At 39.7% G+C, this 18,117-nt stretch overlaps 1 protein-coding gene across 1 annotated transcript in view; it reads left to right on the plus strand.

Moving 5' to 3' along the window:
* Positions 1 to 4,038: 4,038 nt before the first annotated feature.
* Positions 4,039 to 18,117, plus strand: part of eeig1a (estrogen-induced osteoclastogenesis regulator 1a) — a 32,220-nt gene continuing 18,141 nt past the window's right edge. The window contains exons 1-2 of the mRNA XM_073466300.1: positions 4,039 to 4,128; positions 4,218 to 4,530. Of these exons, the coding sequence (XP_073322401.1) occupies positions 4,388 to 4,530 (143 nt within the window). The 5' untranslated portion in view covers positions 4,039 to 4,128; positions 4,218 to 4,387. The remainder of the gene's footprint in view (positions 4,129 to 4,217; positions 4,531 to 18,117) is intronic.

An 18,117-nucleotide genomic window follows, 5' to 3' on the forward strand; every position in this document is an offset into this window, starting at 1 on the left:
TGTGATTATTAGAATAGTGTTTCTTTTTCCTTCGTTCCCTTTGTCAGTTGTACGAGCATCTGCTTGATCTGTAAAACAAAAAACACAAAAATGATTTTCACAGTTCGCTGTGGAGAACTTGGTCTGTGCAGAGCCCTGCTCTCAGCTCTATCTAACTCCTGGACTCGACTGTGAGCCAGACCTTATCAACAAACGTCAGTATTGGACATCAGCTGTTGTATCTGAGTGGGGGCAAATCTGCAGCCAGGATATAAAATCAGATGGGAAGCCTGAAACCAGAAGAGTGGAGGATGGGATGACATGCTCAGTCATCACATACTGTACTTCTGTAATGTTTTTGGTATCCACAAACATTGTGCAGGTGTCCACATACTGTCAGATATGCTGTGTATTTTGCAGAATCAATCTCTCACCATTTTCTTGCCAGAATTCAGTCTGAGCGTTAGAATGTTACAAAAAGTATTGATTGTCTGGCAACTTAAAGATTGTCCACTCCTATCCTGAGATAAAGAGCACTTGAAGGTTTGATAAAATGTGCTGATGAGGACATATTTCTCTGCAGGTTTTATTTTCTTCAGCTGTGATCAGACCCTCAGTTAGTCCAGATTCACAGATTACCAAGGCCCTGGTCATTATGAGCATTATATAACTGTAGCTGGTCAAGGTACTTTATATACACAGCTTAGTGGTGTTGTCCAGGGTTTCATCAGGGGTCACAATATAAATCTAAGGGGTTATAAGATGGTTTACTGTAGATGAAAGAAGAAAAGTTCTGCTACACCAATCTGTATGAATCTTTTGGACTAAAATGAATAATTTGACCTCTTTCAGCCTCAACCAGTTCTTTAAATTCAACCATGTGAGAAATTTAGAGGAGAAACATGTGGGGTTTTGTAAAGGGAGCAATAGAAAGTACTCAAACATCAGAAACAGGCATGGTTCATCACAGCCCAGGACAGGAAGTCTCAACAGCAGGTGATTGAAACCACCGAGAACATCACAAGTACCCATCTACAGCGCATCAGAGATGTCTGCATAGAGCCCAAAGGATACTTAAAGACAACACCCACCCAGCCACAGTCTGTTCGCCCTGCTGCCATCTGCCAAAAGATACAGATGTATCCTCTGCCGTACCAGCAGACTACAGAGCAGCTTCATTATTTCTGCAAGCTCTGAGATCATCCTCCACATCCCCACCCCCCTCTTTATGTAACATAAAGGGACTGCAACCTACATTTCATTTTACAACCCTGGTGCTGTAAAATGTCTAGTAAATGAAACTTTGACCTACTGGTTTAATTTATAACCTTATCATATGTTTTTTTTTTAAAGTAATTTTTTTTTTAACTGAAAAATAACTGTTATCTAGTGGAGTAGAAAGTCCAATATTTGCAGCGGTGGAACTAACATGCAACTAACATTTACTCAGGTACTTCTATGGAATGGTTAGTGATAAAAACAGAATAATAAAATATTTTACACTAACATAACCCTTTGAAAGGAGCTACTCTGCAGAGGAAGGAACATTATAAGTTCAGGAGTTTTAGTCTTAATAGAGTATTTTTAGATGGTATTTCTACTTTTATTTACGTAAAGGAACAGAGGATTTTTTCCCACTCCTGAACATTTGCCTATAAAGTATAATGAAGTGGAATTATAAACCACCTGAAAAAGAGATTGGTTAAGTATTAAGTATTCAGTAACTTTCCACCACTGCTCTCATGTGAGTCAGTTTTTGGTAACTTCGGTCTAAGAGTGCTCGCGTCTGTTTTGGCTTATATCAAAGAGCATAAAATGTTCAAACTCAGCTGTCCATTAACCAACCAGATAAAGTCCAGAGTGAATAAAAACATGTTGGTCTTGTTGGTGCCAGTTGTTGAATCCTCTGCGTCACACAGCTGAAGGTAAATGATAACTGTTACGACAGTGTGTGTTTGTCACAAAGAGGTCTCAGCGACACTTTAACCTACATTGGAGAAATACAGGTGAGAGGTGAGGGGGCTCAGTCTCATCAGTAACAGAGGAAATCTCACAACACAATCATCTGTAACACTGTTGTTGTCTTGCTGAGGAAAGGGTACAGTTTTACATTTGGATTGAGGTGTTTTTATGGCTGGGTTAATGGGTTATTGTTGGGACAGACAAGTGACAGGATGTTCCAGATAACCAGAGGTGCACTTTGGCATTGAATTGCTAATACATCAGTTCAGCTGACTTCCAGAGAAAGAGGAAGCATGTTGTCCTTTATAAATGATGCAGAAACCCCTCAACCAATCAAGGAGTGAAAGCACAAAGTTCAAAACAGGGACTCTGAATTATGAATTCAGCCATGTGTTGTGACCATTGACAAGTTACATGAAAATACAACAGAAATCTACCAGTAAATAAACAAAAATATTCAGAAACTGAAATAATATTCTCTTACTGTTGAATGTATCACCTTTCCTTGTACTATTATTTATCTATATCTATATTATATTAGATATCGTTTTATTTTTCTCGTCAATATTGTATTATTATAGTAGTTTAAGCTTAAAACAGTCTACTGAGGCAGTAATTTGGCCTTTTACTGCACACTTCACTGTGTACAAATGTGTTTGTGACAAAAAAAAAGTATTTGAATCCTGTAATAAAGCAGATCACATCACCGTTTGTGCATAAAGGCGCTGCTGAGGAGTCAGTATAGAGATTTTAGACACAGATCCTCTCTGCCCTGACTTTGATGCTCTGCTGCTCTCTGTTGGCTGACTTGACAATGAAGTTCACTTAAAGCTGATCAACCTACCGCTTAAATAATTCATTTCTCCTCGTTGAAAGTAACATTTCTTCATGCTTATAACATATCAGTTATTTTATAAATATATATATAGGCCTATAATATAAAAACAATACCACAACAATATGAATTGATAAGTAACTGAATCTGTGGTGACACTATTAGAATTGATTAAATTCATCTATGATTAAAAGCTTCAACAACAAAAATGATATTTTAAGACTGCTGACATAACGGTGCCCAATTTATTGAAAATTTCTCAGAATAAAGTTTGTAATTGTGCCGCCTTAAAAGACAAATTAATAACTAACTTACCAGGCAAACATTCTGGTCGATGGCTATGCTTTCACGTGCCTCATAAAATTATTTAATTATTTTAATCTTCTCATATGAAAAAAGAAACAAATAAATCAATAAAATAAAAGTCCGTGAATGTAACATGACTGAACTCCCAGCAGCAGACTGTCACCACACGGTGGCGCTGCTTCACCGCTCAGGCTGCAGTATGTGCTGCAAGCGAGAGTCCAAAGAGCTGTGTCGAGTTAACAAGAGTGAGGTAGTAAGCAACCGGAAGTTATGTTCGATACGTTTTAAAATAAAACCCACAATTGAAGCAAACAACCATACTGATGTTGAACAATTATTACTAAAGAAATTTTTAAATTCATCTTTTTTGATTAGTTGTAAAATTCAAAGTCAAATGAGCTCAATATAAGCTAGGCAGTGTACTCAAGAGTGTAAATAATCATCAGTGCAAAAGAAATGTACTAATTCTGACTCTTTGATGCATTCATTTTATTTATTATTTGCAGAAAGTTTGTAGTATTAGCAGATCACTATGCTTGTGCTGTATGTTTAATGTCACTCTGCAAGGTTTAACATGAACTTTTGCCCCTTATGCATCAGCAGCCAGAATTCCAAGCAAACAAACAGCATTTATCAAATGCAAACTGCTTTTTTTTCTTCTTTTAGATGTGAAAAGTATTTAGATGATCACTTTAATATTGCATGTTGAAGAGGTGGAGCTGGTTTTAAATACTTCACAGACTACTGGGCAGCTGAATAATCAGATACATGTAGTGCAGTAGAAATATAAGGTAGCCTTACAGAAACAGTGCAGTGGCCTACTTGAGTAACTTGATATTTGTTGTCAAATGCAGATTTGTGACTTCAGAGTTCAGCTTTTATTCCGAAAGGTGCCAACCGGAAGTCACATGACGCATTCCCAGCGAGCTTGACGGTACGAATGTAAAGTTCCTCCTCTCGGTACCGAAAGAAACAAGAGCCCAAACGTCTTTTTCTGTCATTTTATGGCGTCTGGACGAACCCCACAGCACCCGAAATGTCTCCAGGTAAGTTCTCTATGACTTTCAGACCGCAAGCGTGACATTTTCTCTTCGTTTATACACATTTATAACGGAAATACTTGATTTGTTTCCAGATTTCTGTGCTGAATCATCTCTGAAGAAGCGGAGTTCGCATGAAAACACAGACTGAAGCATCAGCTGAACAGGGACGTTGCATTAAGCTCAGACAGTTTTTAAGTAGTACTTTCTTTTAGTTCGTTCGTCAGGTTTGGCTGTGTTTTATGCGAGTGAAGACAGTAAAACAATGGCCTTCTTCGTGAAAAAGAAGAAATTCAAGTTTCAGACCCATCTGACCCTGGAGGAGCTGAGCGCTGTGCCTTTTGTCAACGGAGTTTTGTTCTGCAAGCTGCGCCTGCTGGATGGAGACTTTGCGGCCACTTCTACCAGGTAAAAACACCACAAATCACAAGAGAGATAACAGTAAACTTCACTTCGTACATGCAGAACTTTTTAAAAAGGCATTTCAAAGAGTATTTTGCCTGTTTGCCTTTATTAAAGTCACGTTAATGATGAAAAATTGACTTTTTTTGACACTTCATGGAGGTTTTTAAACTCCTGTGCAGTGGCTGTAATTCTATATGGCTCCTAAACTTGTTTGTGGTGTGTTTGTTTTGTCAAAGAGGGATTTTGCAGTGGACTATGTGTTATAGGATTTATTATCTTTCACTATGTGTTAAGTGGTTAGTTTGGGTTTGTTTTTTCCTCTTCTAATATCACAACATTCAAAAACAGATTACAGTGTTTTGCTGTTGCATCTTTGCTAAATTTACTATAAAATCATAGCCATGTCGTTGGGGATTTAAAGGTGCACTACGTAGTTTTTTGGGGGAAGACATTTTAATCACAAGAGAAAGATCTTGATGATTGTTTTTTTTAAAATGCCTAAACAAACTACATAAACAAACTGTTTTCATGACTGAATAAACTGAATAAACAAACTGTGTTGTCTTGAAAGGACAACACAGTTTTATACTGTGTTACTTTGTTTATGTGTGGCGGACCCTGCCACCTTTCTAGCTTCAAACAGTGTTCTGGGGACCATATTTTCCTCTGTGAACAGCTTGTTTATGCAGTTATGGAAACATTTCTGAGTTTGTATTATTATCTCATTGATACTGCAAAGTTTGAATTTCTTCTCCAAAACTACATAGTGCCCCTTTAATACATTAAAGGAGTATATAGTGCATTTATGAAGCTATATAGTGAATGTACTGACTGAGTTTTTTAGCTCTTATGATGCAGCTATAGTATTCGATGTGGCTCCGAAAAGTTGTTAGTGGTGTGTTTGCTGTATTCATAAAGTGAATTTGCAGTGACTATATTAGATTGCTTACATTTTACTTGAGGTGGTTGGTTTGGGTTTGCTTTTCCCTCCTCTAGTATCATAAAATTCAAAAACAGATTTAGTGTTTCCTGTTGCATCTTTTGTAAAATTTTCTATAAGCTGTTGCTGCTATTTCAGGTGTATGCACTTTGCAACTCGGCTCAGGCTGGTTAATAAAACACTGGTTTTCTCTGAGTCACATTTTAAAAGCAGGGTGTTGCCATGTTAAGTGGCCTCTCCGTCTCTGTGTATCTGCACTGGCACCTCAACTGGACTACCAGACTAAACAGAAGCCTCCAAACCAGTCCACGCTGGTCAAATTATCCCGTCTACTAACTCCAAACCTCCTAAAATAACTCTCCACTCTTAGACCCAGCTGCCTTTTGGACTTGCTGTGGGGACAATAGGATGCGGTGAACTAAAGTTGAAGATGACTTTCATTTTCTTTCTGGGCTTTTCATCTCCTCAGTCACCTCCCATAGCTCCAGATTCCCTCCCTAAACTTCAATAACATCCACAACTTTCATCTCCTTTGCCTCCCTCGTCTTTGATTCTCTAGATGAGATTAAACGGCCTTGAAAGCCTCATCAGATGTCTGTTACAGTGTTTTGCACTTGTGTGTGGACTCTGTTTGACCGTCACTACCTCATTATTCCAGGAAACAATCTTCCAAAAGAGTTGCCAGGTTTAGGCATGACTTGTAAACCTGTAACACAATTTTCCAAATGTTATGAACGGTTGCTCCTGCGAGTTGCAATTTTTGCCCTCCTTATCCTTTCCGTGACAGGTGTAGTCGTGTCAAAAGTGTCCGATGAGTTAAATAAGTGAACAAACGTCACAGAAATCTTATTTAGTTTCAAACCCCACCTGAGGCACAAAGATTGCCTTGACGCTCTCTCTTTCTGTTCCTCTCTGACCTACTAAACTAAGTTCAACTTGTAAAACAACATGAGGCGTTATGTTGATAGCCGGCGCAGTGTTTTATTGGCAGACTCTGTGAACTGCTGCTAACCCATTTTTCGGATGAAAGGATGGCCCTGATTTTCCAGGTCTGGCTTCAGTAAAGGATGCCCCACATTCAGTTGTCTCAGTGTGTGTGGTGTAAAGCAGTCTGTGGTTGGTGTCGATGTCTCCCTGTTAGTTACCTTGTGTTCAAACATGCCTGTTAGACATCAAACCCCCGCGCTGACTGAGGCGTACGTGGGAGAACATTTTCTCTGCGTCCTCTTTGTATACGCTCGACATCCCCGTTGTCACGTAGCAGCATCCCAGTGCAGAGTGCGTGTGAGTTTGTGTGTTTGAGTGAGAGGAAAAAGTAAACACACTCACAGATCTCAACCATCTTGATCAGGTTTCTTGTCAGCGGATGTTTCCTTTTTGTTACCTTTCATCAGTGAGGAAAGAGCAGATTGGGAGTTTTGGTCATGTAAACACTTCTGTGAGGTGGAGACTGTCTCTTTGGTTGAGTGAAACCTCAACAGGCAGAACTTTAGTTGCTGTTGCCCCTCAAGATGATGTCTTGGTCTTTATTTTGTCAGACAAAAGTAAAAAAAAAAACCATTGAAGAAGCTGGATCCGACAAATATTTCAGATATTTTTTCAATACATTTCTCAAAATGATAAAACGGATGAACAGTTTATCTTTTTTTATTGTCTAAAAAAACGGGGTTCAGGAGTTACTGGGTAACATATTTCTGCTGCACAACGTCTGTTTATTTATCTGGCTTTTTTTGAAAGTTGTAGTAATGAGTAATTTTTACAGTAACAATTAATCAAATGAAAATGTGTAAGATGAAAGTTGTTGCTTGTGGTGTTGACCACAGAACATCCTTTTAGCCTCATTTAGCCTCTTGTTTCAGTTCTGTTGTTATCAGCAGCAGCTGTTAACAGCCTCTACTGGCTTAAAAGATGAGTTCATGAAGATCATGAGTAAGACTGTGACTGATTGAAACTTCCAGAGGAGTTACTCAGCGGACAATGTGGTGGGGTTGTTTTGACGAGTGTTGTTTACCAAGAAATTTTAAGTTTTCAGTGGAAGCACTTTTCCAGCATTATAACATTATACACATCCTGCCACTTTTCGCATTAAAATGTCTGAAAATGACTACACCCTTAGACCGCTATGTACTTACATTTTCCCAATGCTCGACATCAGATGAAAGGTCAGAGAGTGAGGAAGGAAGTTTACGTACATAACTAAAAGTAGAACTTAAGACATTAGGATGTCCAGAAACAATTCTGTGCATCAGATAGATTTCGATGCTTGTTGTTTAATAACAAACTTAACAACCCTCATGATCCCACGCTACTTCAACAACAAGACGTTGTGAGTAGACATTGCTTCACGTTAACATTAACCACTGCACTAATCTATTAATCAGCTTATTGCTTTAGCTGCACTGGGCTTTTTATTCCACTAACTGATTTATCTTGTTGCACTTACTTTATCTTCCATTTTACTTTACTTAAAGTCTACTTTACACTGTATAGTATACTATATTTTTGATTCAATGTTTTTAAAATTGCACGTTAACACAGAAGCACGTGGCAATGCTGATGTTAGCTTCTAGCTCAAAGCACCACTGTGACTAAATGCAGCCTGACAGAACGGTTAGCATGGCTGTTGACTCTTAATAGCTCTCCTTATGTTTAACTGGAAAACAGGAAGACGACCAACCACACACACAACCAGTAATTCCAAGAAATGTTGTTATGAGTGAAGATTGTGAAGTGGAAATGTTGTTATGAATATCTGCTTGTAACTATAGAAGAAAACATCGATGTTCATTTCACTGAACTGCGTTGTACAAAAGTCTGGGTTGTCTTTTTTAATCCAATAATGCAGATTGAGTTTAAAATATAATTTGCTGGAAGGTTTTGTTAATGTTACATACTTCATTGTAATGTATTTGTATTGAAAAACACGACTTTGGTTTGTTAGTTTAAAGTTTCTCCTTTGACATTTAAGTGTGTTATGTCCTGATACAAAAACATTGTGTTTCTTTGGCTCATGATCCAGTGAGATCATTTTTTCTGCCTCATAAAAATGTTTGTTTGTCAAACTAAAACTTGCTGAGAAATAACAAACTGAATTCTTTCGAAACCTCCATCAGTCCCTCAGCTCTTGTCCTCAACAGCGAGGACTGCGTTGTTCGAGGCCTCAGAGGTCATTCTCCTCTCTGGAGGTTATATAACAGCCCAGATTCACTGCCTCCCTCCCATCTCAGTTATCATCTCTGTGACTGAAAACAAGGCCCTCTCAGAGGAGCAGGTGACGGCGCAGGGAGGCTCCCTCCGCGGCGGACAGAGATTAGCATTATGTCACAGATCTGACAAACCCGGTCTTTGTATGGGGCCTGGCCGGGGCCTGGCCTTGTTGTGGGCCGGGAACACTGGAGGAATTAACAGCGAGCTTACCCAGTGGGCCGCGCTGCACCACATGAAACCCCTCCCAGAGTCCCTGGTTGGCTCAAAGTCTGGCTGGAAGCACAGAAGATCACATGCTGCGAATGTGAGTGTCCAGCTCTCAGACCGATATGCTGTTTGGCCTGTCTGATATCTGTCATCCGCCTGTGATATGACCAACGTTACTGCTGCAGAAAAACACTCTGGAAAACATTCATCTGTTCTCATGAGCTTTGCTACTCATCGTCAGTATTGCATGCCAGTGTTTCAGTCATTTCATAGATATTGTGGCTCCTGAACTCACAGCTGCTGAGATTCAAGAGTGCTTTAGTGGCTGATACACTTGATTTCAACTATGATTTGTTGTGCAAACCAGCCGTCCTGTGTTACTTAAGAGCGATGGTTGTGTGTGTCCTCAAGAGTTAACGGCATTATATATCAGGAAGTGAAGTAAGGTCAGCAGCAGAGCAGTGATGGCAGCAATGGTGGAAAGTTTTGCAGTGAAACAAATATCAAATGTTGTGGCGGCTGCTTTTCCTGACGGGACTATAAGTGTCACTATGTTTAGTTATGTTTGTAAAATCAGAAGTTTTCAAGGAAGATTTTCTGGCATTGTCTTTTGTTTTGTTCGACCTGCTTGTCCAAACCCCAAAGATACAAAGAAAATCAGCAAACTCCAAAGGAAACTGCAGATTTTTAGCATTTGTCTTGATAAATTACATAAGCCTTAAATGAATTGGCACAATTATTTGTACCCTCGTGAAATGCAAAAAAAAAGTAAACCATGAAACCTCAGTTATACACACTTGTCTTCTTTTTGATGACGTAAGCTTTTTAATGGCAAATGTCCCGGCAGACAGAGGACTTTATGTTTTGTCGCCTTGATTCAACTTTTAGTTTTACAGTTTTGGTGATATAACATCAAACAGTGATGTGCATTTATAACACTTGGAAACATGGTAAACACAAAGAGCAGCTCAAGGCAAAACATGTGTTACATAAAACCCTTCGTACATGTTCAGTTTTTTTCTTAGAACTTTGTTAAGTTCAACACATAAAAGAAGAAAAAAGAAAATGAGTTGTTCCAAAAAAAGGTTTGTTTGTTTGTAGAAGAACATTTTTAAACCAACCCTGTTGTTATTGTTCTTAAAAAGTATTTTTAAAATTGCAAAACACTTTTTTGTCTAAAGACACAAAAAATACTCAAATATATAGTATTCTGCTATATTCTGCCTGCTACTTAATTAGAAGAGGTAAAGTTTGAAGTATTATAAGTGCAAACCTTTCCTTAATGTGTGCCCATCCTGTCTTCATGTTACAGTCACAATCATTTATGTGCACTCAGTCTCCAGAAACCCATAATTGCCAAAATCCTCATCATCTCCACACCCTTCAAAACACTTTCAATGGGTTTTGTAACGAAACGCATGCAAACTCTCACTCAAATGTATCAGTTTTTTGTGTGTTTTTTCTTTTCTTGTTTGCAGCACTTTGCACAGAGAAAACAGAAAACAGGTGCAAATTACAGAAATTCAGTTCACTCAGGTAAAGATATCAAAGAAGAATCATATGCAAACCTCTGGTGAATTTTCAGTACCAGGAGCTGGCCACTGCATCCAGCCAGCTTTACAGTTTATCCAGCCAGCCAGTCAGATGTTTCTTCACTCTCTGCAGCTTTACAAACCAGATGGTCTCCATCCTGATTTGGCAGAAAAACCTCAGTGGTGCATCAGTTCAGGCTTTATCTGCTATGTCTCATTTTTTGTTTAAAGTTGACAGTTCTTGACATTGAGCTGATGTTTTTATTCACACTGTCCCTGATATTTCTTCTAGATAGTGTGAAGAAACAACCAAAACAGCCTGACACAGCCTGACAGTAATTTTGTCCAATAGAGATGTGCCAGAAGTAGAAATAACTGCTAAGGGTAGAAGATGGAAGGTATTGTATTAAAAGCTCAGGAAAAAAGAGGCATATTGGTGCTGTTAGAGGCTAAAGACACCTGAGAAAAAGGTGTGGTGGAGTACAGAGATGTTGATGTTAAGTGTTCAGGTGAAGAAGCAAAAGAAGTATAGTCCGGGTGAAACATCAAACTTCGAGAGGCTGCAGCATGTGTTTCTGATGTGGCAACGTGGACGGATTGTGTTCATTTCCTGTTCAGATGCAGGAACACACACTGCTCAGTAAGAGACTTTAACCACAGTCTTTCACAGATATACAACATATCGTCATGGTTATTACAGGGTCAAATGAGGTGTTCATTTCCAAAAAGCTGCACAAAGTTTGAGTTTGTTCCCAAAATCTGTTTTTTCTGAAGTAATTCTTTCCACAACTAAAACTCAGCTTAATCGAGAACACACTGACTGACAGAAACTAGTTCTTGATGTATTTAAACATGAAACTCTTGCAACAGCAAAAATGTCAGTAAGTGCTTTCAATTAGGAAAAGTGCTTCCACTGAAAACTTAAAATGTCTTGAGTAACATGATCTTCATAAACTCATCTTTTTTAAGCCAGTACTCAGAAAGTATCTACAGTTCCAAATCTACTGAGAGAGCTTCCTCTGTTCACGAAGATCATGTGACTTGATCAGAATCTTCAGAACAGCTACTAAATGGACGATGTGGTAAGATTGTTTTGTGAACCATTTTTTTCTTTTGTTGGTAATGATGTTTGAAGTTCTCTTGAGCGCTAGAATGTTATCCAAATGGCACACTGTCAATGGATTTGTTGTGTATGTGGTTTATATAAAGGTGATAAACTGGCGCAATCAAACTGGTATACTTACTTATATCAAATGGACATTGTTGTGGAGCTTTTTCTCGTGGTGCCACCATCTCTTGTCCACAATGACATGACCAATGAACAATGGCTCATGGATCTTACATCCCAGGTTGTAAAACAACACTTTCCTTTTGCAAATTTCCCTTTTTAATGATACCTTTATTATAACTTGGAGACTTTTACTTTGAGAGCGTCTTTATTTGAGAAATTTGGTCTTGAATTCCTTAATTGTATGTAACTGAAATCTGCCAGTGTACTTGTCCTGTATCGTGCCATGTTGTCAGACCGTGTTAAGAGGTTGTGTCAGTGTTTCCCAGCAGGAACAGTCAGGATGTAGTTCTTAGGACCCTCAAAACTACCAAGAACTTTTGGGTGGAGTTGGCAGAGCTTCCTGACCGTCTGTTGTCCGGCGTCACCAGCACTTGACTGGTTTGAAGTGTTGTTTGAAGTGATTCTGCTTCATGTTCTCATTGATGAAATATTCAACAACAGTAAAAATGAATGTGAAAGACGATGAAGATGATGGCTTTCTCCTCTAGATCTGTTGTTTATCCAAATTTGTTCCTGGCATTCTCACATCTTAAAAGATGATGTTTGCCTTTTTTCCTGAGTATGACAGCAGAGAATGACAGGAAGCAAGCAACCAGAAATGCTACTGCTATATGGCTTCCCCTACATCATGTTTGAGTCTGTTCTGGGACCCTGATGGACCCTGACTATAGACATGCATGCCGTTCTGTACATACCAGAATGAGTGTCAGCGCACATGTTCCACACACGTCACATGTTCGACACGTCCAGTTGGCACACTTGAAGACACGTGGATATGAGAAGATGATGACGTCATGTAGCCTCTCGCAGCTGTAGAGAGTATACATTAGGGATTTAAGTACAGATATATCAGCTGGGCTGTCATTGCATCAGAATCAGAAACAGTATAATATATAATACAAAGTATGAGATTTTAACATGAAGTGTCCATGGTGTGGGATAAGAGTCAGTCATTTAATGCCTATAGCACACACCAGATCACTATACAGACAGAGGAAGAAGTGGTCTAGGTACAATACTCCAGGTGTGCCAGTCTGGGTAGTGATTCTGCTAATGATGCTGCTTTCTGGAGTCTTCACTTGCCAACGATTGGAAAACAGACAGGAGATACCTTGATATGGGTCAGCACTGTGCACTGAAGCAGTATTTGGGTTTATACACTGTGAAAAACAACAGGCACAAGTTTTGACGTGCTTTATGCGTTACTTCATGGGCTTTTTGTTGGGCAGCCCACAAGGTGATGACACAAAGGAGCTACCTGTTTACCTTCCTCTACGGGTCTGTGTAGACCTGTGGGCGACTGCGCTCCCTTTGGTGGTTTTAATCTCAGGACTGTTTTTAAGTGCCACGCTCTCATGAGATCTACTAAACCGGCCTGAAAGCAGCTAGATTCCCTGAGCTCTGTGGAAGAAACATGGTTCCCCTGTGGTGATGGCACAGACGAACAATAGTCATTAACCTCACTGGTTGTAAACTGGCCAATAGGTGTAGACGGTGCAGCTAATATTAGTTGTGATCTAAGATGATGTTGAGACGGACGTTGTTTTCCCCCAGATTTGGCTGTAATGACTAAACGAGCCTGTTAAAACTGATGTTTTAAATAACACAGACACATTTCTTCCCTTCTTCTTCATCAAAACTTCCCGTGTGGACACAGTCCATCATTTAATCAGTTATATAATCAACAGAAAATGAATTGCACTATTTTAATAATCAGCTAATCTCTTCAGTCATTAATAAATTGGGAGGAGTTGATGTATTTTCAACTGTTTATCACTGTAAATGAAATATCTTTGGGTTTTGACATGTTGGTTGGACAAAAAATAGACCGATCAGTTAAAAAAAAGGAGCAAATAGTTACAGTACAACAAATTACAGAAAGAAAACAAGCATCTTTGTCAGTCAGGTTGCGACTTCCACTTTTCACAGACACCCCATGGGATCATCTAGTAGTAAGAATCATCCAGTTAAAAATGGAGAATTGGGTTTTTATTGTGGTTTGAAGGATGTGAGGAACAAAGCAGGAGTAAATGGCCCTTTTAACAGCCCCATGAGTGTTGGCTTGACCGAAGCAGTCAGGGAGTTGAGTGGGAACACAAGCAGGAAGTCATCCCTGGAACCACCTCTGTCAACCAAGGTATCAACCAAAGTCTTACAGTGAAAAAATGTGTTACTTTTTTTCACCTGGTCGACACTCTACAGATGTAAGTGGGGTTGAGCATTTGCCGTGTGAGAGAAGGGAAGAGAAAAGGAAGGAAGAAGTCCAGAGAGGAGTTTGTGAGGAGAGTTAGGAATCAGCGGGGACGAGCGGCTTTTCAACAGCTGTTTCCTGTTTTCATCTCACTTTTCCAGCCGTTAGCGTTTTGGTGGGATGTAAGGGGAGGTGAGTGTGTGTGTGTGTGTGTGTGTGTGTGTGTCGTGCGGGGGTGTTTTGGACATTATTGCTCTGGTATCTAGCCAGGTAATCAAATTTACCTTCCTCCATACAGAGGGTGTTCCTGTGAAATTGATTGTTCGAGCTTCTCACTGTAAGACTGAAGGTTTGATTGGCCGCAGAGTAAAGAAAATGCAATCTTATGACATAACTGAATTGAATGAAATAAATGAAAAAAAGAAAACACATTCAAGGTTTTAATTTATGTTATGTTGGTAGATTGAATTAAATAATCTTTTGGTTGTTTGTTAATTATTAAGCAAACATGCCAAACGTGTTTAAGGTTAAGTGTGATAAATAGCTGATATGATTGATGATTGTAAACTGTAAATCATCAGGTTTTATTCCGTTGATTGGACAAAACAAGGCATTGAAAGACCTCATGTTGGGCTCTCGGGGAAATTGTGATGAGCATTTGTTTAATATTGTAATGGCTAAACAATTAAAAATAATAATTGAGACTAATTACTTATGCCAATGATAGTTGCGGCCCTGCTGGTAAATATTTTCTTTTACAAGGTGCGATCAGTATTACTTAATTCTAGTAAAATAACCTAGTATAAAACTCCTATGCACACAAAGGAACTCAGGAGGGATCACCCAGGTAGTGGCATTGCTACGGAACATCCTGCATAACTGCAATGAACGTGGTTTGTTTCAGGCAATGGACCTTTGTTACCAGACCAATCTTACCCTTCTTAATGAGTAAGACTCACAAGATATATTGAAAAATGGTCAAAATTGATGTAGCAAAGGGTGTGTATTGTGACTTTTAGTCTGTGATTTTACTTTGTCAGACTTGACAAAGCTCCTCCAGAACCACAGACAACATTATATAACAGCTAATTGTACTCCTTGTAAATGCAGACTGATGTTTGTTTTATTGTTGTTTTAATGGCTAATTTAACATCTGGCCAGGTGACAGCTGTTGAAAATAAGCCTTTTGGCTAACACTGGCACATTTAACAGGATGTTTGTCAACATGTGTTGCCCCTGTAAAAATAAAGAAAGATAAATAAATACTGAGTGATGAGGAAGGGGGGAGGATTGGTTTTCTATCCAGAGTCTCTTCAACAGAGCACGTGGTTGTTTAAAGGTCATTAGCATCAGTGTGCATCGACCTTGTGACCTTTTGGGTACAGGAACATCCTCAGTGACTCCTCGTCCCTCCTGCTGCCTGCTGGTTCATCCTTACGTCACCAACCCCTCTGCAGGATCTGTCTGCTTCCTCAGCACTCTGCTCTTGGCCTGTTTATCTGAGCCCTCGATGCGACCCGACCCGGTCGGGCCACTGTTTGTCTTTCTGCTGTGGCCGGGGCCCCCAGGAGCCACGCAGCCAGGATGGGAGATAAGGATCCCATACTGCTGCATTGCTGACATGTTGAGTCATCACATGCTGGGGTCCTGTTGGGGGCAACTCAAATCAGGGACTTAATGTTTACATTCAGACTTCATAAAGACTGAAAGGGTGCAATCACAAATTGCGTTTGTCTTCTTCAGTCCAAATCTTGCTGGAGAAGTTTTCTCTCTGTTGCATTTGTTGTGTTCATTTTGTTTAGGTTGAGTTTTCTTACATAACTAGTGAACCGAGACTTATAAACAGAAGTAACATGGACTCAGAAACAGCTCGATTACTGGACAGAGTTTTAGTAACCTGTCGTCTTGCCAGATTGTGGATTTTGGCAGCAGTGAGAAGGTCAAAACAAATCTGATTCCAGTTCCTGTAACTTAAGCTCAGCATGATAGATTTAATTTATTTTATTATGTAAGGTTTTCCAAGCAGGGGAACAGATGATTAATAGATGTCAGCATGAGTCAACTTGCAAACTTAAAACTCTGAAACCCTCGAAACTATTCTGGCTCGAAGTGCATGAAGACAGGGATTGTAACATGAACAAAAAACTTAAATTTGAGAAAACCTCGTAGTTCCTGTGAACAAATTTATATTTCACGTTTCTTTGATTTAACAGAAGTGAATTTTTGCTTCTATACACTTGAAAAAAAAAGTTATCCCTTGGGATTAGGGTCGGCAAATTATATCTCACAATTCTGAGATCGATTACATTTTGAGTGAGTGCTCTGGCCATGAAAGGTTGCTACAACGAAATGTTAACAACATAAAACAGCTTAGAAACAACCAGAAAGCTGTCTGAAAGCTAAAGTAAAACTAGTCTAAAACAGGAAAACAATAATGTACCTCAAAACGTCAGCAGCCAGAGGAGAAAACAAAGAGTTTCTGAAGCAATCATCGAAATTACCAGATGAGAACAACTTTTTTCAGTCTATTTTCTTCACCACATGTCTGGGGAGTCCTGGTGGCCTTGCGGTTACGTCTCATACCACAAAACCTCAGCGTCCCTGTTTCACTTCCAGCTGGGCACCGTCGTTGCATGTCATACCCCTCTTCCTCTTCCTGTCTGTATCTCCACAACAATAATCCAAAGAGGTACTTCATATCCTTTCTTTCTCATCCCAATTAAATCCTTGTATCCCAGTTCTTCCTCCTCTGCGTGCTCCAGTGCTTGCTTCTCTGAGACTTTTTGAAGTAATAAATCTTCTCCTCCTCAGCTCCTCAACTCTGATTTGCTTTGCTACCACTTCCTAATCTAATCTGATATTAAGTCACAAAAAAATGTTGTTCCATCTGCTGTTGGCTCACTCTGCCTTTGACTCTTGGCCTCCTTACTTTAATTTGCGTGTAATTGTTGGTGATTTCGGATTTGTGCCTGTTCTGTTTTTGCCTTCACTGATTACATTACTCTTCGTACTGAGTGTCGGTCTGCCTGCAGACTTTTGCTCGTCTGTCTGCTGTTTCATGATCTGTGTTCTTGGTTTGAGGTTTTGAAACCAAGCTCATTTTTGGACGCCGTCTCTTTTTGAGGATTGTTTTCCAACACAGGACAGCATCCCTCCTCATCTAACAGTAGTGACAATGCATCAAATGTAGATCTTTGGTTGATCACAGCCGTGCCACGTCTTCCCGAGCTGCTACTCCTCCAACTTCAGGATGACGTCCGTGGGAAACATCAGGTTTTGCTCTATTTTCAGCTGGTGGAAATTATGTTTGGTTGAGGGACACGGCAGTTTTCTGTTTGAAGTGCACTAATTTGATTCAACTGTACAAAATGATCAAAGTATTGCCTGCAGGACAAATGTATGGAAGAGGACACGCACAATGACGGCCTCTGTATTAGTTTGTCTTTGCACGCGTTATGATGTCGGCCTTCAGTCCTCTGTTTATGTGAGCTGTTTTCAGCTGGAGTGAGAGCAGCTCCAGTCTGTCTATTGTCAATGTGGCCTGCTTTAACTGAGAGGCTGCTGCTGGGCTGCGTTCTCAACAAAGTGCTGAAGAACTGCTCATATCTAGCCTTCATTTTTTGATTGAGTTAAATGTTTTTACTCAGGGTTAAATTATCAAAAGATGTTCAAAAAAATCTAAATTATGCAAACTAGAAAAAGTACACGATACTTCACGAAGGCTTCTTATTGTTTTAGCAATAGGTATCAAGTTCTTGCACACCATAATTTCCTGCTTTGATTAAATAATCCTGACAGAGAAGCAACCAAAGTAACAGATTTATGTTAACTACACAAAAAGTAAAATGTTTGAGATTAAGAAGAGTGAACAGAAGAAATCCAAAGGTTGCAGGTGAGATTGAAAACAAAAGGCGGAGGGCTTATAAAAACGTCTGAGGCTCAAAGAAAGAGTGTTGCTGCGAGTGTCTCCTTCTCGGAGCTGCTGGCAGAGCGTCGGTGGATTTGAGGAGTGTGAGGTTTCCATGGAGTCTGAACAAAGCCATCTGGAGTGAGGAATGTGGTTTGGGAACGCTCCCCGTTACACGCTGGAGGACCAATAGCGTGGGGGTCCTGATAAGAGCTGAGAGAGAGAGAGAGTGTGTGTGTGTGTGTGTGCTTTTGTGTCTCTACTTTTCTGAGAACCGCACTTGTTTCCAGGGATAGATGGATGAGGGAGAATCGA

The sequence above is a fragment of the Pagrus major genome, chromosome 5 (genome assembly GCF_040436345.1).
Source record: "Pagrus major chromosome 5, Pma_NU_1.0".
Taxonomy (NCBI): domain Eukaryota; kingdom Metazoa; phylum Chordata; class Actinopteri; order Spariformes; family Sparidae; genus Pagrus; species Pagrus major.